Below are 22,098 nucleotides of genomic sequence, written 5' to 3'. Positions count from 1 at the left end.
GTATCAATTGTGGACGAGAGTATTTCAAAGGAGACCATGCACAATAAGTAAAAGGTAAGGTAAGGTAGAAAAATTTTCTGGACAAAGTTCCGGAATTTTTTGAATTCTCGTATGTGTAAGTAAAATAAATTTCGCAAAAAATGGAATACGAGAATTATGAAGTCTCAGATATTGACGAAGATACAACTGATACAAATTGAAGGTGCAACTATCTTGTAGATATGACATATAATGAAACTGATATGTATTTTAAAATGAGTTTTGCAATGTCTTCGATGACGCACCATCTGAACGTTTACGTTTCTCTCAATGGTGAAATATTTGGCCAACCCCCCATTCCCATTTTCCCGATATGGACGCCCTTGTTTTCTGTCATGATGGTCTGCATCTGCATCTACATGGATACGCTGCAAACTTCACTTAAGTACCTAGCTGAGGGTTCATCGAACCACGGACGAACAGTGCTATCAATCCATACTGATATTTATGATCTTCAAAAAATTCACAAAAAATAACATTCTACAATAGATTGACGTCAGCGGATCTTCGGAAAATCCTTCTTGTAAACGGGAATGACCTGTTACTGTTTCCAATCTGTCTGAACGCTTTGTTGCTGCATTGCGTCACGGTAACCTGTTGTAAGAAGAGAAACAAGCTTTTTGTGTAATACATGCAGACATTTATAGTTTTCTCAATGGATCCAGTAGCCTTTCCTATGATTTTAGCTGATTTTACATTTCACTATCACTAACTTCAACAGAACTTAATTCAATCTCATACAATGATCGCCACATCATTTTCGGTGTCTTAGCACTGGAGTAGTACATAGTATGTCAACAGGTTATCCTTGTAACGTGTGCATAAAGTTCACTTTCGATGTGTTTTGATCACGTTATTGAAATACGATAACGAGAAAGGGAAAGGTGTAGGATAGCACAACACTTCCATTTCGGGAAATATGGGGCTGTAAGTACTGTACGTATTAACGTACAGGATGTCTGCCTTAAAAATATAATGATATAAAATATAGTGACTTGAGAAGTAATTCACATATTTATTGAGGGAATGTTTCCACAAGCATGGTAACCGATTCATACCTGATACACTTCGACTGCGTACCATTAGTGGCGCGACAGACATTTAAGCTCTGCTTCATTTTTCTGCAAGTGCTTTGCAGGATTGCAGGTGTAACAACTGCGATAGCTGCACGAATGCGATGTCGAAATCGGATAAATCACTATTTGATGTCTGGGACACTTGATTCTTTAGAAACTTCTACAGAAAATACACTGAAGCGCCAAAGAAACTGGTATAGGCATGCGTTCATACATACACACACACACACACACACACACACACACACACACAAATATATATATATATATATATATATATATATATATATATATACATATATATACATATATATGCAGAATACGGCGCTGCGGTCGGCAACGCCTTTATAAGAATAAGATAAATGTCTGGCGCATTTGTTAGATAGGTTACTGCTGCTACAGTGGCAGGTTACCGAGATTTAAGTGAGTTTGAACAGTGTTATAGTCGGCGCACGAGCGACGGGACACAGCATCTCCGATATAGCTATGAGGTTGGGATTTTCCCGTATGACCATTTCATGAGTGTTTCGTGAATATCAGGAATCCGGTAATACATCAAATCTCCGACATCGTTGCGACCGGAAAAATATCCTGCAAGAGCTGGATCAGCGACGACTGAAGAGACTCATTCAACGAGACAGAAGTGCAACCCTAACGCAAACTACTGCAGATCTCAGTGTTGGGCCATCAACTAACGTCAGTGTGCGAACCATTCAACGAAACATCATCGATATGGGCTTTTCGGTGCCGAAGGCCCACTCGTGTACCCTTGATGACCGCACAACACAAAGCTTTACGCCTCGCCTGGGCCTGTCAACACCGACATTGGACTGTGTATGACTGAAAACATGATGCTTGGTAGGACGAGTCTCGTTTCAAATTGTATCGAGTGGTTGGACGTGTACGGGTATGGAGACAACCTCGTGAATCCACGGACCCAGCATGTCAGCAGGGGATTATTCCAGCTCGTGGAGGCTCTGTAATGGTGTGGAGCATGTGCTGCTGGTGTGATATGGGACGCCTTATACGTCCAGATACGACTCTGACAGGTGACACGTACGTAAGCATCCTCTCTGATCACCTGCATCCATTCATGTCCATTGTGCATTCAGATTTGTGCAATTCCAGCAGGACAATGCGACACCTCAAACGCCCAGAGTTGCTACAGAGTGGCTCCAGGAACACTCTTCTGAGTTTAAACACTTCCGCTGGCCACCAAAGTCCCCAGACATGAACATTAGTGAGGATATCTGGGACGCCTTGTAACGTGCTGCTCAGAAGAGATCTCCACCCCCTCGTATTCTTACGGATTTACGGACGGCACTTCAGGATTCATTGTGTCCCCACGAGCACTGCCTCAGACATTAGTTGACTCCATGCCACACCGTGTTGAGGCACTTCACGATATTAGGCAGGTGTATCGGTTTCTTTGGCTCTTCAGTGTCGTAAAGTGATGTAATCTCTATGCTTCTAAGGGACAAAGAAGTCAATGGACCACCTCACCGAGTCCGGCAATCTGGGAACTCATGATGCAATAAATCCCACGCGATGTCCGCAAAATGGCAGGGTCTACCATCTTGTTAAAAGATCACGTCATGAGGAAGGTGTGACATAGCTTACAGCTCCACATGTCTACGTACGTTGATGCGTGAACTGTAGGCTCCGCGAAAAAGAATGGATCTATAACGCTGTCCTTCAACAAACTACACCACACATTCACTTTCGGAGAGTCAAGTTCACAGTGCATCACTACATGGGGGTGGGGAGAAGGAAATACAATTCCTCAGTTGCGGCAATTGTGCCGTGTTTACCGGGCTAGAAGTGTGGAATATAGCGTCGTCTGAGAAACAGATCAAATTGAGGAACGCCTCGTTTTCATCCGTTTTGGCCAGAACTGTCTCCGCGAATGCCTTCAATCGCGGCCTGCCATCATCCTTGATTTTGTGACGAAGCTGCAGTTAGAGTACAGCATTAGATGGAGCCTTTTTTGGAGGACATAGTGTACTGTCGAACGAAACAACTGTAGCTGCCTATTTGCTTGTCGGATTGATCTACGATGGCTCCGCCGGAAGGACGTACGTATTAATTCAACAGTAGACTCTGTCAGTGAGCGCTTAGCGTGGCGGCCCGATACCGAAAGCAAACTCGCTGTTTGCCGAAGCTGTTAGTTCCGTTTCTCTTCTTACATAACTGGGAATATCGTCAGTTGGCCACAGTCCATACTCAGGCCGAAAACGTCGTTGTGACAGACTTTAGCTCCCCGAGAGAAAGTACACAGAAAACATTCTGCTTTGGAGGCGACATGACTACTAACGAGCGTTTATGTGAACAAAGTAGTTAGGCGCATGCGCACGCGGTACCAACTGCCGGAAGCAAACACAGAAAACATTTTCAATTACTATACTTGCAGACTGCCAACGGCCTTGGCGTAGTAGTAACACCGGTTCCCGTCAGGTCACCGAAGTTAAGCGCTGTCGGGCTGGGCTGTCACTTAGATGGGTGACCATCCGATATGCCGAACGCTGTTGGCAAGCAGGGTGCACTGACAGTGAGGCAAACTGAGGAGCTGCTTGATTGAGAAGCAGCGGCATCGGTCTCCTAAACTGACATAACGGTCGGGACAGCGGTGTGCTGACCACATGACCCTCCATATCCGCACCCACCGACGCCTATGGCCCCAGGACGACTCGGAGGCCGGTCGGTACCGTTGGGCCTTCGTGGCCTGTACGGGTGGAGTTTATTTACTAGTTTTATACTTGTAGAAGCAAACCAGCAATAAAATTCCCAATTACCTCAAGTTATTAAATTTTATATTATTATATTTTTACCGGACACACTGCACATTGTTTCAAGCACACGTTTTGCTTTTTCCCGCATAATACCTCATTCATGATTATAGTAAATGTACCACTCACAATTATTTGTTATAAGATACTGTTCCTTCAGTGGCTTGTATAGTCTTTTGTTTTGCCAGCCTTCAAAAATCAAGTCCACACAAATACTGAGTGTTATAGCTAAATAATCTGGTTGGGAAGTAGAACAGACATATCTCCGTATTTTAAATCATTTTTATTCAGTTTTACGATTTAGAAACTGGATGCTTCCCTTGCAAGAAGTGGGGACTACTTGTTTCAATCTCACATTGCCGAACACGTCATCTAGGTACACAAATGCTAGGTAAGTTGTAACACATCATTGCTTTACAGCCCATTTATGCTTGCATGCTAGCTGTTCTAGTCGACTCAACCAGGTTCCAGCTACAGGGTGAAGGCGGTTTTCGTTCAGCCTGAAGAAAATGGAATGTTGAGTCAAAACACCTTTCAGCCGTCTAAGGTTCCAACTGTTATTTTATTTGAGCAACCAGTTTCGTCGCTACATTATGCTATCTTCAGGTCCCCTGACTGACGTAAGGGAAGATTTCCATTTCTGGTCCAATCAAAATACGAGTTAGCATTCAATGACTACTAGGCATACATTTTTGACACAGCGACCCCTTCGATCATGTAGCGCCGAAACCGGCGCTCAAATAAAATAACAATTGGAAACTTAGACGGCTGAAAGGTGTTTTCACTCGACATTCTATACTGATTCCATACTGAACGATCGAGGTCTCGTAACCATCTGTACAAAGGTCGAGTTACAGTGACCTCAGGGAAATGGATCGGACTGTTCATAATCCTCCTAAATGGGCTGAGGCCGGAGCCTACATAATAGGGTTGAGTAATTTCCGCATAACGGCCGACTGCAGAAATAGTTCCTTATGTCGTGCCAGAAGGCAGCATCTTACACAAGCGCTGTAAGCAGGAGCAGGAAATGGCCAAAGAGAGCTCCTACATTCTGCCTGTAATTCTGACTGGTTGACATGCCTAAGGATTAAATAATTTCGTCTGCATAAGGATAAAATAATTTCGTCGAGCGTTTTGAGGGTTAGCGAAATCGACGAGGGGGCTGGAATCACGGCGAGAATTGGCGGGGGAGTGGGGGGGGGGGGGGGGGGGGGGAGCGGCAGGGGGCAGCAAGCCGCTGTAATTCTTCATGGAGTTGAGTAGCAAGTTGGGGTTTGTATTTTGTTAATCATAATTCGTGATCAACGAGCCAACGAGGCTAATTTCCAGTATCGAAAACTTACAAGGCATAGGAATGTGCGTTCCTGTGCGCGGGTGTCACATTCTGCTTACATCTATTTGACTACTCTGCAGTTCAGCCATAAGTGTTTGGCAGAGGGTTCATCAAACAACTTTTAGACTATCTACGTTCCACTCTAGAACAGCACGTGGGAAAAACGTACACCGAGATCGTTTCGTTCGACCTCTGATTTTTCTTATATTATTACGATGGTTATTCCAGTCTGTGTAAGTGGGAATCAACAAAATATTTTCTCAGTGGAAGAGAAAGTTGGCGATTGAAATATGAATGATCCCGGACAACGAAGAATGCCTTTTTTAGAGATTACCACCCTAATTCGTGTATCGTATACGTGACACTCTCTCTTCTTTTTCGAGATAATAGAAAACGAGCTGTCCTTTTCGGTATCCTCCGTCAGCCGTATCTGGTAAGGCTCCCATACCGCTTTCAGGAGAACTACAGTTCAAACCCGCATCCGACTGTCCTGATTTAGTTTTCCACGGATTCCCTGTATCGCTTCAGGTGAACCCCAGGACGATTCCTTTGAAACACCATGGCCGATTTCCTTCCGCATCCTTGAAAGAATCCGAGCTTGTACTCCGTCTCTAATGACCCCGTTGTTGACAGGAGGTTAAGCCCTAATCTTCTTTCCTTCCTACCTTCCATACCGTGCAGCAATACTCCAGAAGACGACGAACAAACGCATTGTTAACAACCACTCTAGTATATCTGTCGCATCTTATGCGAATAACCACAGTTTTGGCTCGCCTTCTGCACAGATTTTCCTAAGTGATTACGGCAATTTAAGGTGTAATCCCTAGGTAATTAGTTCAGTTGACAGCTTTTACACTGAAGTGCCAAAGAAACTGCTATAGGCATTCGTATTCAAAAACAGAGATACGTTATTAGGCGAAATACGGCGCTGCGGCCGGCAACGCCTATATAAGACAAGTTGAAAGGGTCCTGTAGCCACCATTCACTAGTCCGGTAGCCCCATTTCATTAGCATATCTCTTTGTTTTCCTTGTTTTTCTTTCCTCATAACTCTCATAGTGGTGTGATTGAATGAATATCGTTGTGTGTCACGTTGCTAGACGGTGGCGTAGTCTGCTGCAGAAAGTCTGCGATAGTCGTACAGATTCAGCAGCAGTGGTACAGAATAGCCAACTCTCGTAGTGGTCAAGTCGGCAAAGAGGTTTTCGCTACTTGTGAGAAATCCACCTGCGTTACGTTGGTGGCGAAAATGCCATCTTTGGGTTTTCCGGTCCACGCGGAGCGTGGAGGAGGCTGGAGAGGAAAAAGGGTGGCAGTCTGCCGCCGGTACGGGAAGCGTCCACAGCTGTGCCCCAGTCGAAGAAGAGTGAGTTAGACTGCCCGCGTGGCGCGCTGTTACTTGGCGAGAGGAGACCTGTTAGTTTTTGGTCTCGCTTTTCAAATCTGGAAGGTTGCTTTGCCTTGTCGCAGCAAGGAATGCAAAACTTTGGCAGATTTTTCTTTTAGAAAATTTCTGTAGCAGACTTGGATCCACCGGAAGAGCGCCACACAAAGGTGTCGATAAGAAGTGAGCACTCGCTTCTGTATGAATGTCTGTTTGCCTTCAGCTGTGCCTGCATAAGCTTTCACCTTTCTAAATATTTAGAGCTTTGCCTTCTCGTAAATTTTCTTTGCTGTATGTGTCTTTCGTCCGTGGGGAGCCAACCACGTGGTAGAACATTATAGTTGTTGGGCTACCGGCATCACTAACTGTCCGATCGCATGTTTGTTTTAGATAATGTTAACATGATTGTGTGATGTGATATTGTTGCAATTTGGGAACTATACCTAGAAATTGTGTCTCCACAAACCACGTGTTATCAGGAATCGTGTACATGCCTCACATCCTTATCTTAGGAATAAATGATTTTACCTACAATTTTCTCTTGTGTTCCGAGATTACGTTTTTGCACCTAAGCCAGTCACCTCGTAGCTTTCCCGTTAGCACATCCAATGCGTTTCCTTATGCACAGGCCCAGTGATTAGTCTCACCTTGTATTTTATAACAAATGCTTTAGATTAAGTCTTATTTTCAGGTGTGTTGCTGGGAGCTGATCTTCTGCACAGTGGTCTTGCATGTGATATTTTATTTTAAATGTTTGATTGTCTTGAACAGTGCACGGGGAATACTATTAATTACATCGTATCCCCTATGAGCGACATCACAACGTATGCATTTTTCTGAGTTTTTGGTCTGTGATCAAATTAATTTATTTTCCGACTCGACCAAACCTTTGATTAGTTGTATGGTTAGAGTCGGTGGCGACCCCAATCTTCTCGCGTTCATTTCATAAGCAATAAGTATTTCCATTCCCAATAATAACGTAATAACCCGTAATAGCAGGTTAGTTACAAAGTGTCGGGTCCAGTTGTTAGATCGGTTACTGCTGCTAAAATAAAAGGTTAGCAAGATTTAAGTGAGTTTGAACGTAGTATTATAGTCGGCGCACATGTGCTGGGACACAGAATGTCAGAGTTAGCGATGAAGTGGGGATTTTCCCGCATAACTACTTCATGAGTGTACCGTGAGTATCAGGAATCCGGTAAAACATCTAATCTTCAACATCTTTGTGGCCGGGAGAGGATCCTGCAAGAATGGGACCAACAACTACTGAAGAGAATCGATCAACATGACAGAAGTGCAACACTTGCGCAAACTGCTCCAGATTTCAATGCTGGGCCATCAACAAATGTCAGCGTGTGAAACATTCAACGAAACATCAAAGATAAGGCGGTTCGGAGCCGAAGGCCCATTTGTGTACCCTTGCTGACTGCACGACACAAAGCTTTACGCCTCACCTCGGCCCGTTATCACCGACAGTGGACTGTTGATGACTGGAAACATGTGGCCTGGTCGGACGAGTCTCGTTTCAAATTGTATCGAGCGGAAGGACGTGTACGAGTATGGAGACAAGATTAGGAATCCATAGACCCTGCATGTCAGCAGGGGACTGTTCAAGCTGATGGGGGATCTGTAATTGTGTGGGGCGTGTGCAGTTGGAGTGATGTTGGATCTCTGATACGTCTAGAAAGGACTCCGACAGGTGATGGGTACTTACGCATCCTGTCTCATCACCTGCATCCATTCATGTCCATTGTGCATCTCAACGGATTTGGGCAATTCCTGCAGGGCAATGGGACACCCCATACCTCCAGAACTGCTATAGAGGGCTCCAGGAAAACTCTTCTGAGTTTAAACACTTCCGCTGGCTACCAAACTCCCCAGACATGAACATTATTGAGCGTATCTGGGAAGCCTTGCAACGCGCCGTTCAGAGGAGATCTCCACCCCCTCACACTCTTACGGGTTTATGGGCAGCCCTGCAGGATTCCCTCCAGCACTACTTCAGATATTAGTCAGGTCCATGCCACGTCGTGCTGCGGCACTTCTGCGTGCTCGCGGGTTCCCTACACGATATTAGGCTGGGGTACCAGTTCCTTTGGCTCTTCAGTACAGATTTGTGTGATTTATCAATGCACTGAAATGTAGCGAATTGCTTTTACCACTTATGTGGATGACCTCATACTTTCACTACTTAGGCTCAATTGCCACTTTTCGCACCATACAGCAGTTTTTGTCTAAATCATTTCTGATGACTGCTCTAGACAGTAAAGGACAGTATGATCTACAAACAAGGTAAGAAGGCGGCTCAGATTGTTTCCTAAAACGTTTATACAGATTAGCAACAACAGAGGGTGTCTAATACTTTCTTCGGGAACGCCGAACATCATGTGTACTTTCTCTATGACTTTCCGTCAATTACTGCGAACTGCGAACTGACAGAGAATCACGAATCCATTGCGCAACTGAGGTGATAGTCCATAAGCACCTGATTTAGTTGGAAGCTTCTTGCGAGGAACGGTGTTAAAAACCTTCTAGAAATCTTGAAATATGATATCAGTCTGAGATCTTCCTTCCGATATCAATCATTATTTCTTGAGAATAAACAGCTAGTTGTGTTGTAGAAGAACGATTTTCTGAACCGTGATAACTACAAAGCGATAACAAAAGTAATGAGATATCTTCTGATACCGTTACATACCACTTTCTTTCCGGCTTAGTGCGGCAACTCGACGTAGCATGGACTCAACAACACGGTGGCAGTCCCATGCAGAAATACTGAGCCATGTAGTCACTATAGCCGTCCGTAGTTGCGAAAGTATTGTTTGTGTTGGATTTTGTGCACGAACTGACCTCTCGACTGTGTCCCGTAAATGTCAGATGGGATATACGTAGGGCGATTCGGGTGACGAAAACATTCGCTCAGTTGTTCAGGAACGTTCTTTTACAAATCGCTAACAACTGTGTCCCGGCTACATGGCGCATTATCATCTATAAGCATTCCATTGTTGCTTCGGAAGATGTAGTCCATGAACGGCTGCAAATGGCCTCCCTGTAGCTGAACATCCAGAGAACCCAGTCCATCTGTGTATACACAGCCACGTCATTAGGTAGCCACCATCAGCTTGTACGGTGCGTTGTTGACAACTTGGACTCCTGGACTCGTGGGATCTGCTCCACACTCGAACACTGTCATCAGCTCTTACCGTCTGAGATCTGGATTCATCCGAGCAGGCAACGATCTTCCAGTCGTCTAGGGTCAAATCGATATGATCACAACCCCAGGAGAGAGGCTGCAGTGATGTTGTGTTGATAGCAAAGGCACTCACGTCAATCGTCTCCTCTCATAGCCCATAACTCCAAATTTCGACATACTGTTCTAACGGATACGTTCGTCGAGCGTACCACATTGATTTCTGCGGTTATTTCACGCAGTGTTGCTCGTCTGTTAGCACTAACAACTCTAAGCAAACGCCGCTGCTCCCGGTCGTTAAATGAAGGCCTTTGGGTATTGCGTTGTCCGTGGCGACATGTAATGCCTGAAATGTCGTATTCTCAGAACACTCTTGACACGGTGGATCTCGCAATATTGGAATTACTTACATTTTCCTAAATTGGATGTCCTAATCGTCTAGCTTCAACTATTTTTCCGCGTTCAAAGTCTGTTAATTCCCGTCGTCAGAAACCTTTTCAGATGAGTTACCTGAGTACAAATGACAGGCCTGTCAATCATTGTCCTTCTATACTTCGTGTACGCGGTAACACCGCCACCTATGTAAGTCATTACCGCTATCGGATGACTTTCAACAGCTCGGTGTGTGTGTCATTAGTAGTTTTCTAAGTAACTCATAATTCTCAAACACAGTATATATTCCAGAAGCCAAAAAACGACGTCAGCGATATAGGTCTATAATTAGTAGGATTACTTCAGTTTCCTATCTTGCGCTTTATGTGGTGATCTTTCGTCAAGCGATGAGTTATCTATGATTGTTAATTCAGCATGATCCGAAAAGGCCGGCAGCTGTAGCCGAGCGGTTCTAGGCGCTTCAGTCCGGAACAGCGCTCCTGCTACGGTCGCAGGTTCGCATCCTGCCTCGGGCATGGAGGCATGTAATGTCCTTAGGTCAGTTAGGTTTAAGTAGTTCAAAGTCTAGGGGACTGATGACCTCAGATGTTAAGTCCCATAGTGCTTAGAGCCATTTGAACCATTTTGATCCGAAAAGACGACCCTAATTGGTCTACCGTCTGGATCGGATGACTTGGCTTCATTAAGTGGTTAAGTGACTTTCATATATCGAAGCATCTACTTCTAAGTTACTAAGATAATTTTCCGTTTTGTTGGCGAGTGTTGCTTATTAGTGAGTGCGGACTTTATGGATAAATAAAGGCCTCAGAGCAGAACCTGAAACCACTAGCTAGCTGCAGGTGGTGTCGGGAAAGTGGCGGATATTTGTTGCATTGTAAGTTTGAGAGTGATGTTTAGGTACAATTCTTTCCCTATTGCTTTTGAACTGCACTGCTGATTTTGTTGTGTGGAAATATCGACGAGAGTTGTTAGAGGCCACATGGAGCCGTGTATTAGTCGTCAACCATCACAAATCAGCTGTCGGATCTCGGGATCTTTCCTGGAAGTAGTAGGATTACTACAGGGCTTCGATATTGACATTGTATTAGTGAGAAGTTTACATAACTCTGTCTCACGGATCAAAGTGGGGCTGGCGTTCGGTATTTCAGAGTGATTTTATAGGGAAGCAGAGCAGAAAAATAATCCGAACTCGCGAATATACGTTTCCAATTAAATCCTGCGAGCAGTACTGTGAGAGCAGCGAGATTCGCGCACTGCACATCGCCAACAGCATGTGGACTGGCCGCGGCTGCCAGTTTGATTTCGTGGGACGCCATGGGAGCTCCGAGTTATGGAGGAAGGGAACGTCTCAAGATATTCTGGTATTTTTCATCTGCTTTCCAATACTAAGCGCAATGTCAAAATGGCTTTGTCTTACCTCTTTCCTTTTTAAAAACAAACTGTGTATCATTCTGTTTTCAGGCTTTCGTTCATCGGATGGTACAAGCGGAACCCTTAACGGATCACTCTGTTGTCCATCTTTCCTTCTGTCTGTCCAACTGTTAAGAATATTTTTCTCTTGAGCAGGTTGACGTAACAAGTTCAAATTTGTGCCACATACCTTGGCGGTGTAAAAAGTTTAAGCTTCTAAGTCAATGTAATCAAAAGATGCAGCCATTTATTTATGTCAAATATTTTGATACTGGGAAACTCACTCATAAAAAACATAGAATCATGAATTTTGGCTAGAAGCAACGTTTCACGGTACAAGTAAAGGAAAAAAAATTCGAAAATTCTTAATCTGTAATTATAACACAGAGATGTCTAGGAATTCCTGGGACCGATATTTTCCTGTACCGATATCAATAACAGGCAAAAATCATCGAGATCCTCGGTTCTCGTGATGAATGATCTAATACATAATTAAGTTTGTATATAACCTTCAGAGCGCGTGATATACTTACTCTTAGTCAATTACTATCTATTGTGTTCACATGGTTACGAAGGTTTTAGGGACGGAGTCCTTGCATGTAAAGTTCTCGGTTCACTATCATCGATTGCCTCCATCGTCATTCTCATGGGGCAAACGTGACTGTCGTACTTTACAAGCATGGCCTGTCGAATCAGTCGTTCGATAATTTTTATATTCATTTGCACGTACCTTCTTTCGTAACGTGATGATGATAATTTTGTGGTAATCAGTTGCTTCAGTCATCCATTCTACAAATCTCTGATACTCTCAAAAACATTCACACTTCCCATAGAATTCTGTGCTAACCGATTCCAGCTGATTTGAATTCAGACGACTCAGCGTTCCTCATAGTACGACCGCATTATTGTACCACCTATATCTTCGTCCTCGTTCTGTATCACATTTCTAGATCGTTTCTCCCATTCCTACGGACCCTCAATGTATTCTTGCCATCTGTCTGCTCTTTCTTCTACTATTAATGGAGGTTTTCGATCTAAATTTCGTAGGTTAATACTAACTTGCACATATTAGTTAAATAATGTTACATTTAATATTCCTCTATTTCTCTTTGTCTCTCAAGTGCCTCTCATTCGTTCTGATTTCACCTGTTTATACTACCAATTAATTTCATTTCTAAACAGCCTACCCTACCTCATTTACCTTCATTTTATTGTTTTATCAATAAAAGAGAGCACTTTGTGAGTTATCTAGGATCTCTTGGCCTCTTGTTTCAGCGTATCCCGTCCTGCCTTAATTATTTCATTCTTTATTACCTCCCACAGTTTTTCCAGTGAATTGCTCTGGATGCTTTTACTTAGGTCATTGGTCTCTTCCTCCGAGAACTTCGTCTCATTCTTTATAAAAATCCAATATTTCAAACGATTACTACTTTGAACTGGAGCGTGGCTGTACCTATTCATATGACGAAATTAGTTCATGCTACGATAGTCTTTGTCGAGTAACACACGAGGTGCTCAGCCGAGATGCGTTTTTCCTGGTGCAGAGGACGCCGCGCTCTAGAATTGGTCTGTACACTTAGACTACGATTGAAGAAGACATAGTTACAAGGCAACTGACGACGAAAAATCAAGGTTTACTGACTTTTATATGGCCGTGTTTCATCTTTGTTCGACAACCGAAACATTTTAAATAGTTTTTTTGTGAGCGCTTTTCATGCGAATCAGATTAGGTAATTCCCATGTACTTCCGACACAAGTAAACAATTACCACTTTTACATCGTGAATAGGAGAACAGTGTACATTTTAACACGATCCTGTCTTAGTATTCAAACGAATAAAATCAAAGTTAAAATTCAGGTCTTGGAAGTGGAAGGTGTTAGATTCAGACTCTATAGCTTTTATTGTCCAGATAACCTCTTCTTGCAAAAGGAGAGGAATAAAAGAGATGCTCATAAAATTTTAATTACCACCTCGAAAAAATATCTGAAATACGCAGTATTAATGTTTCACAACAGTAATCATTTTATTGCGAACATCACTACTTCGCATTTTCGTTTTTAATTTGTCTATGTTCCTGTACCAATGGCATACAAAATCGAAGAAATGAAGACACGTAGGGAATGTTTTGTTTGTTTTGCTAGGGTAACATAGCGCGCCACTAGAGGAGCCACAAATAAATAACACGGTCCACCGATGAAGCGGAGTGGAATGCTGTAATTTGTTTTCGGCGCTTGAAGAAGAGAGAACGGTGCAACAACCCATGCTGAGTTGGTGTAAGTATGCGCTGGCAGTGTACCAACGTACAGGGGTGGATAAAAATATGGAAACATCACATACACAGCACATTACCATGAATAATACGGTGTATGAAAACGATAGGCATTGGAAACAGCTTTCACGCACCGCGTCTAGTGAATACAGGTTCTGCATGGTTTCAAGGGAATAGAAGAAAGGCTCCGTCCTCATGCACCACAGCATCACCACTGGGGAACGGACACTGCACCACGAGACACACCGCGTCAGCAAGAAGGGTCGCATAAACCGTCCAACGTAACCATGGGTCCATGAAATACCTGATATGGCTGCCCAAATCATAACTGAACTCCCAGCTTGTTTAACTTTTGGGACGTAAACTCTTCCTGAAGTTGGAAAAGGTGTGAAACAAGGCTCGTCCGTCTAAAAGACTTCCTCCGTCAGCTCCATACTCTAGGTTTTACGGCTTCGGCACAACGTTTTCCCGTCACAGGCATTTCCGTCACTGCTTAGTGGTTTGGAATTCTAGCCCTCCCTGTAATTCCTTCCTTATGTATCTCCGTTCTTTTTTTTTTTTGAGCGCTATGGGACTTAACAGCTATGGTCACCAGTCCCCTAGAACTTAGAACTACTTAAACCTAACTAACCTAAGGACAGCACACAACACCCAGCCATCACGAGGCAGAGAAAATCCCTGACCCCGCCGGGAATCGAACCCGGGCGTGGGAAGCGAGAACGCTACCGCACGACCACGAGATGCGGGCTTTTTTTTTTTTTTTTTTTTTTTTTTTGCTGACAGGGTTCGCTAGTGTGACATTCAGTTCTACAGTGACATTGACAGATTCCGTCCTCATACTTTTCGTCACGGCACTGTTCAGTGACTGTCTGTCACTGCTGCACTCTGCGTATTTCCTCCAGCGGTTGATGCTTTTCCACTTTTCCTGTGTGTCTTATAGATCTTCGATGTGGTGCCTTTTAAAACACTAAACACTTCAGTTACCTTGCTTACAGAAGCACCTATCATACGAGCGAAAACAATTCTTCATGTTCATGTCGACTTACTGCCGACATAGTGTACTCAAAACTAAACAGAACACTCTTCTGAACACGACTGACATTTGCAGGTACCGTTCGTCGTCGAATATAACACCACAACCTGCGTGTTCGGTTAGCGTCTGCATTTATGTTCAAGCATGCAATTCTCGTGGGCTTTCGATATTTTTATTCTACCCATGTATGACAAAATGATTAGGAATCGCAGACTCTTACAGAGCCTTCACACGAATCTGAATGATTACCAACGGAGTAGCAGACCATTTCTCTTTGATCACCCGGGAAGAGAAAGAGAAAGCACCAAGACCGAGATATCACAACCTAGGCGATAGCCTAAAAAGTAGAAACCGTCCGTGGGCCAGTTTGAGCACCTTACACTTAATTTGGAATATGAGAAAGATTGCCGCAGACTGGGTTTCGAGTTCCTCAGACGTCATCACTCTGCACAGGATACGTACTGGGTTTATGAGCTTTCAAATTTTGCTTTTCTCTCTGTACTCTCCCGACACGGAACGCAATGTCTTTCTCCTCTTTCCTCCGACCAAGAATCCACTGCTTGCCACGAATTTCCGGAATAACATTGAAGTGATTTTCGAAGTGGAACGCTACGTTAACAGTCAAAATTCATTACATAGGGCAAACAGAGCGAGCTATATCTGTAAGATTTAGAGAACATCTTCTAGGAAAATAGGGTACTAATGTTCATAGTTCATCCCTTGCCGGTCACTTGTTAATCACAGGCCATAAACTCAAAGACGTTCAGGATGTCAGTATTCCACACTCCAAGAAAAAAGGTCTCCGACTCGATATCCTTGAAGAGCTAGAAATTTTCAAGCATCTGTCGCTTAAATACGGTTTCATTCTTAACGAACACTTGCAGATGCGTAATAAAAACTTTTTTCAAGGTTTAGGGGCGTTACTTAGAACTGCCTGAGTTTTGAAATTTTCCTCAGAGTAGTGTCGGGAATGTCGGTTTCCCTTATTCAACTGCCATTGTCAGTCTTCTACTTTATTTATAACTACCTGTAAAAAGGCTGATTTACTATTTTTGCAAACTTTCGTATTTCCTACTATCTGTTACTAATGTATACTAAAAGCCATGTAATTTTGCTCTTAAAGTAGATGTTTTTATGTTTGCCGCTTTGTTACTAGATGGCACTACTAATCCTTGTGTCCATCTCATGGCAGTGTTGGCTTATATGCCGTTTAGTCTGATGACTCTTGCGCCGTGTATGTGCCGGTCTTAGTCGGTTACATCTTAGTCGGTTACAGAACTTAACCAGTGCCGCCGCTCGCAGCTAAGATTGCATTATTCTGTGATCACTGTCTGTCTTTTTTATTATGACCTTTATTCTTGACTCATGCAACAAAACCATGTCATTTGACGATATCACTGTTGCTGATAATTTAAAAGTTGCCATGTGAGTTCATGTAAGTACAGTTTTCTGGTTTTTATTTGAAAATTTCCACATATGTAACTATTTGGTGTATATTACCTGTACCTTATAGATTTTCCTAGGTAACTTTTACCATTCTGATGAAGATAGTCTTAGAGCTGTCAAAACATGGTTAATGTGGTTTTTGAAAAAGTTGTGTACATCCGTTTGGTTGACTGTCATTTTATATAACAGTCGAAATACATATTTCCGTAATGGAGATAGCTACCAGGTCAAAAATGGTTCAAATGGCTCTGAGCACTATGGGACTCAACTGCTGAGGTCATTAGTCCCCTAGAACTTAGAACTAGTTAAACCTAACTAACCTAAGGACATCACAAACATCCATGCCCGAGGCAGGATTCGAACCTGCGACCGTAGCGGTCTTGCGGTTCCAGACTGCAGCGCCTTTAGCCGCACGGCCACTTCGGCCGGCTAGCTACCAGGTGATCTATCGTTGGGAGTAATGAGTGGCAATGAGTGTTTAATATGCATGGCTAACGCCATCGATAGGTTTCATATTCACAGCTACACTTTTCCAGGTTAAGTAAAGTCGTATGGTATCGTTGGCTGGGAGACACGTAAGGGCAGGTGCAGCTACCTGATTGGCAAGGTTTCGTGTCATTCGACCACAACGGCACCTTCCCGTCGGAATGTGAGACAGTTGTGTGTTTAAGTCTTCCTGGTAAGTGTGGTGGTTATGGTGGGTTTGAGTAGTGTGGTATCGTGTTTATGTTGGAGGATGATGAGGAAAGTGGAAGAAAGGGTAAAAGATGGTGCCAGGAAATAGCCTACTCCTGTCGAATAGCATCAAGGGTGCCGTCGAGCTTAAGGTCCTCATCAAACTGACGGATCACTTTCAACCATGTCATGTTCCATGACTTCATGAAACACTGCGGAGAAGATTAGAATTTAACCCAGAGCATTGACACCAATATTGGTGATCGGGGCTTTACGCAAGCAACGCTCCTGCTCCTTGCCGTAAAAGCAACGGAAAAGTAGCAAACAGCAAGAGGACTACCCAGGCGGTTACCCATCCTAGTACTGGCCACATGCGACGTTTCTTAACTACGGTGAACTGATGAAGAGCGGTGTATTTAAAGAGGCAAGGTGAATGGCACACTTCTACTCTTCCAAGTAGAGTACACACTAAGACAACGAAGGCCAACGAACGACAGCCAATCGCTTCACGGGCCGAGATTTGCTTAAGGAGTACGGAGGGCAATTTGGAACCAACGAAGAGGCTGGCGTCGTTTGCGGTTACATCTGACGGCGGTAACATGAAAGCGCTGGCGGTTGGTTGGCCTTGTGATCCTCCTCCTAGTGTGGACGCTGGGTCAAACGTTCGTTGGTTCAGTACCGATTTGCTGTGTGTCTAGAACTGGTATGTACGCTTTTCAGGACAGCGACAAGGCATGCTTAGTATGTTTTATTGAAAAGTTTCGCTTTTTAATTTAGCATGAGAAACACTGGATTTTACAATTGAAAGTACAGTAGCAAGCTGTTCAATTTAAGAGAGAAACCAGCCAGTAAAATATATTGAGTGCGATTTGTGGTTGTCCTGAAAAACTTATCTTTAATAGTCGCTGTTTTCCATTTAGACAATGATTGCTCTTGCTGACTGCATGTATTTATTGTGTCTAAAAATAGTGGGGTATAGAGTGAAATATGGAGAGAGCATTAAAGCTGGCAGTTTTATCGTAAATGGGAATATTTATGGGCGTCTACGAACTACGATTTTAAAAGCAAACTGGAAATATTAGACTCGTGGGTGCGGTACGGGGGGGGGGGGGGATATCAGCAATTAGAGAGTGAAATACACGACAAAACTGGAAGTGACTACTAACTTTCTGCGGCAGGTACAGCTCTCCTTGAAGACGTGTCATATTCGGAAATTTTGGGGCTTTTGGGGCCTTCAACATTCCATTATAATTTTATTTTATTTTATTTATTTATTTATTTATTGTTCCGTGGGACCACATTAAGGAGAAGTCTCCATGGTCATGGAACGAGTCAATACATGAAATTATAACTCGATTGTAGAAACAGATAAAATGAAATATAAGAAACATATTCAGTTGTTGATTGTAGAAACAGATAAAATGAAATATAAGAAACATATTCAGCTGACACGTCGTTAGTTTAAATAAAGAAAATCAAGAATGTAACACTGGAATTTGCTTCATTTTTAGCTCTTCCAGGAGCTCCTCGACAGAATAGAAGGAGTGAGCCATGAGGAAACTCTTCAATTTAGACTTAAAAGCGTTTGGGCTACTGCTAAGATTTTTGAGCTCTTGTGGTAGCTTATGGAAAATGGATGCAGCAGAATACTGCACTCCTTTCTGCACAAGAGTCAAGGAAGGGCATTCCACATGCAGATTTGATTTCTGCCTAGTATTAACTGAGTGAAAGCTGCTAACTATTGGGAATAAGCTAATATTGCTAACAACAAACGACATTAAAGAAAATATATACTGTGAGGGCAATGTCAAAATTCCCAGACTAATGAATAGGGGTCGACAAGAGGTTTTCGAACTTACACCACACATAGCTCGAACAGCCCGTTTTTGAGCCAAAAATTCCCCTTTTTGAATCAGAAGAATTACCCCAAAAAATAATACCATATGACATAAGCGTATGAAAATATGCGAAGTAGACTACTTTTCGTGTTGAAATGTCACTTATTTAAGATACTGTTCTAATGGTAAATAAAGCGGCATTTAGTTTCTGAACAAGATCCTGAACATGGGCTTTCCACAACAGCATACTATCTATCCGTACGCCTAGGAACTTGAACTGTTCCGTCTCGCTTATAACATGCCCATTCTGTCTCATTAAAATATCAGTTCTTGTTGAATTGTGAGTTAGAAACTGTAAAAACTGAGTCTTACTGTGATTTAGCATCAAATTATTTTCCACAAGCCACAAACTTATTTCATGAACTACATTATTTGATAATGTTTCAATATTACGCACAAGATCCTTCACTACCAAGCTGGTGTCTTCAGCAAACAGAAATATTTTTGAATCACCTGTAATACTAGAAGGCATATGATTTATATAAATAAGAAACAGCAGTGGCCCCAGCACCGATCCTTGGGGAACGCCCCATTTAACAGTGCCCCATTGGGACTGAACATCATTACCACTGTCAATATTGCGGAGAATTACCTTCTGCTTTCTGTTCTTAAAGTAAGAGGCGAACCATTAGCAAAACATTGTTAAATGGCCCATATTCCAATTCAGCTTTGAGGTAGGCATTAATTTTGTCCCACCACACTGCTGCTCAGTTTTTTTTAAAAAGAGAGGTCGTCTACAGACATTGTTGTCGGTTCTTCTCCTTCTCCTTCTTCTTCTTCTTCTTCTTCTTCTTCTTTTTCTAATGCGATGCTTCTTGCATTAAGATAAATTTTACACTTGCGACGACTGTTAAATCCTCTTCTCACCTCGTAATAGGGTCAGGTGAAATGGCAATTAAAACGCTACTTCATAAGAATAACAAAACGGCAGCAACGCTGGCAAGTTATGGGTCAATTGCTTTCCTACAAGGCCAAATATCTATGCCGCAAGCCCTTCTTTTGGTGTGGATGAGAAGCCGAACGCCAGTGCATTGGCTACCAACTACCAGCCGAATCCAGTCTCTGTCGTTCGTCGGCCTCGTCGTCCTAGTGCAGCCGGTGGCAGGCAGAGGGCAGTGGCGGCACGCACCTTGTAGCTCTCCGCGTAGTCGGGCTTGACGCACATGGGCTGGCCGCAGTCGGAGCAGCGGAACGAGTCGACGCCGTGCTGGTGGCAGCGCGCCGAGGGCACGCACGGCTGGCGCGCGGCGCACGCGAACGTCCACACGCAGTCGGGCAGCACGCCGTGCGTGACGCGCGCCTCGGGGAAGCCGACACGCCGCTGCTCGGCCCACATGTTGCGCACGCAGCCGCGGAACGACGACGTCGCGGAGCGCACGCCCTGCGTCCGCGCGCGCGCCCGCTTGTTCACCTCCGTGCCGCCCACGAACACCTGCCGGCACGGCGGGACCAAAATATGTAGGTCGCAAGTCATTACAAGGTGACCGGTTTCGATCACTACATGTTCATCTTCAGACCTTCAACTGAAATATAATACAGGATATATAGAGGAATACTTCTTACTGCGTGATGTCAGCGTTACCCGATCAGACATGATTCGAAAATTTGGAAATTTGCGTTAAGGTCTTATGGAACCAAACTGCTGAGGTCATCCGTCCCTAAGCCTAAACACTTCTTAATCTAACTTACGCTACGGACAACACACAACCATGCCCGTGGGAGGACTCGAACCTCCGACGGGGGGGGAGCCGCATCGACCGTGACAAGGCACTTGAGACCGCATGGCTACCCCGCGCGGCTACGTAAGTCGAGAGAACTACGTACAAAAAGATGTAATTTTAATAAATAGAGCGTAAAAATTACGTAGAGTAATTTTATAATAAAAGACAAACAGCTTGTTGGTTGATTCGCGGCAGGGTACCAAACAACGAGGTCATCCGTCCCATCAGACTAGAGAAGGATATGGAAGTCGGCCGTGCCGTTTCAAAGGACCGTCCCGGTATTTGCCTGAAGCGTTTAAGAGAAATCACGGAAAAGTTAAATCAAGATGGCCGGACGCAGGTTTCACCAGTCGTTCTCCGGAATGCGAGTCTAGTGTGCTACCCACTGCGCCACCTCGCTTGGTGAACAGTTTGTTAATAGAGCTAATGTCAAATAAATACGCCGAGAGCTTTAAGAATAGGAAATGGCATCACATTAATTGTGTGTAATTTGCCCTCTAGGCCCACGCTCGAAAAATAATTGCTATGTTGTTGGTTTCTATGGAGACGGTGGACGGCGTTCCAAAGATAGAACAGCGGGGTGATTCACAAAGATATGATGGACGTCACTTGTCGATACACTATTTGGAGTGGCCTTCCTGCTACATCTTTGGCGTACTCCATCTCCTTAGAAATCAAAATACAGTTATTATTTTTCCAGCATCCCACTAACGAGCAAATTACACCAATGAATGTGATGATCATTTGTTTCCTGTTTAAAGCTCTTAATATATTTCACAATAGCTGTATTACTAAGCTCTTACCCCTTTATTATAAAATTATTCTACGTATTTTTGACGTTCTATTTGCTGACAAGCACATCGTTTTGCACATAATCCTCTCAGTTAATACTGGACATCATGCTGTCATCTGTAGCCGGAGTCTCTAGTGTTAAAGAAACAGCTCTACAGTTCTTTCTAGTAGTTGATTATCGTCATTCAGCAGTTCCTTCTCCGTGCATGGCCATTGTCGATCGATACGGCTACATCTATGTTTCTGTAATTTTATACCTAATATTAGGTTCTCCTTGGGTATCACTCCAATTGATATCTTGTCTTATAGAGGGTGAACATTAATAAAAACAATAAACAGAAGGGACAGACTGCTGATAGGAAATGGAGGAAAAAATCTCCTATGAATATATATTTCTAAATGCACCGTTACCACGTTACATGGCGCTGACGAATAAAAGTTGCTCTGAAACGTCTCGTGTGTTCCTGCTGCAACGTGGCTGGGTGACTGATACAGCGCACTGTAAGCAGCGGAATGGACCGGTATTCATGTCGGGAACAAGCCGTGATGGTATCTGTGTACGGCCAAGCAGGTCGAAATGGTCTATACCAGAACAAGTACTCTCACCAATCGCATCACACAACATTTCACGACCTGTTTGAGCACTTATGTGC

At 43.6% G+C, this 22,098-nt stretch overlaps 1 protein-coding gene across 1 annotated transcript in view; it reads right to left on the bottom strand.

The window, feature by feature from the left end:
* The window catches only part of LOC126482141 (chondroitin sulfate proteoglycan 4), a 660,554-nt gene that overhangs the window by 514,234 nt on the left and 124,222 nt on the right, over window positions 1–22,098 (bottom strand). Inside the window, exon 6 of the mRNA XM_050106118.1 lies at window positions 20,062–20,364. Within this exon, the coding sequence (XP_049962075.1) occupies window positions 20,062–20,364 (303 nt within the window). The remainder of the gene's footprint in view (window positions 1–20,061; window positions 20,365–22,098) is intronic.

Source organism: Schistocerca serialis, chromosome 5, assembly GCF_023864345.2.
Source record: "Schistocerca serialis cubense isolate TAMUIC-IGC-003099 chromosome 5, iqSchSeri2.2, whole genome shotgun sequence".
NCBI lineage: Eukaryota > Metazoa > Arthropoda > Insecta > Orthoptera > Acrididae > Schistocerca > Schistocerca serialis.
This window is presented reverse-complemented; position numbering and strand designations above follow the sequence as displayed.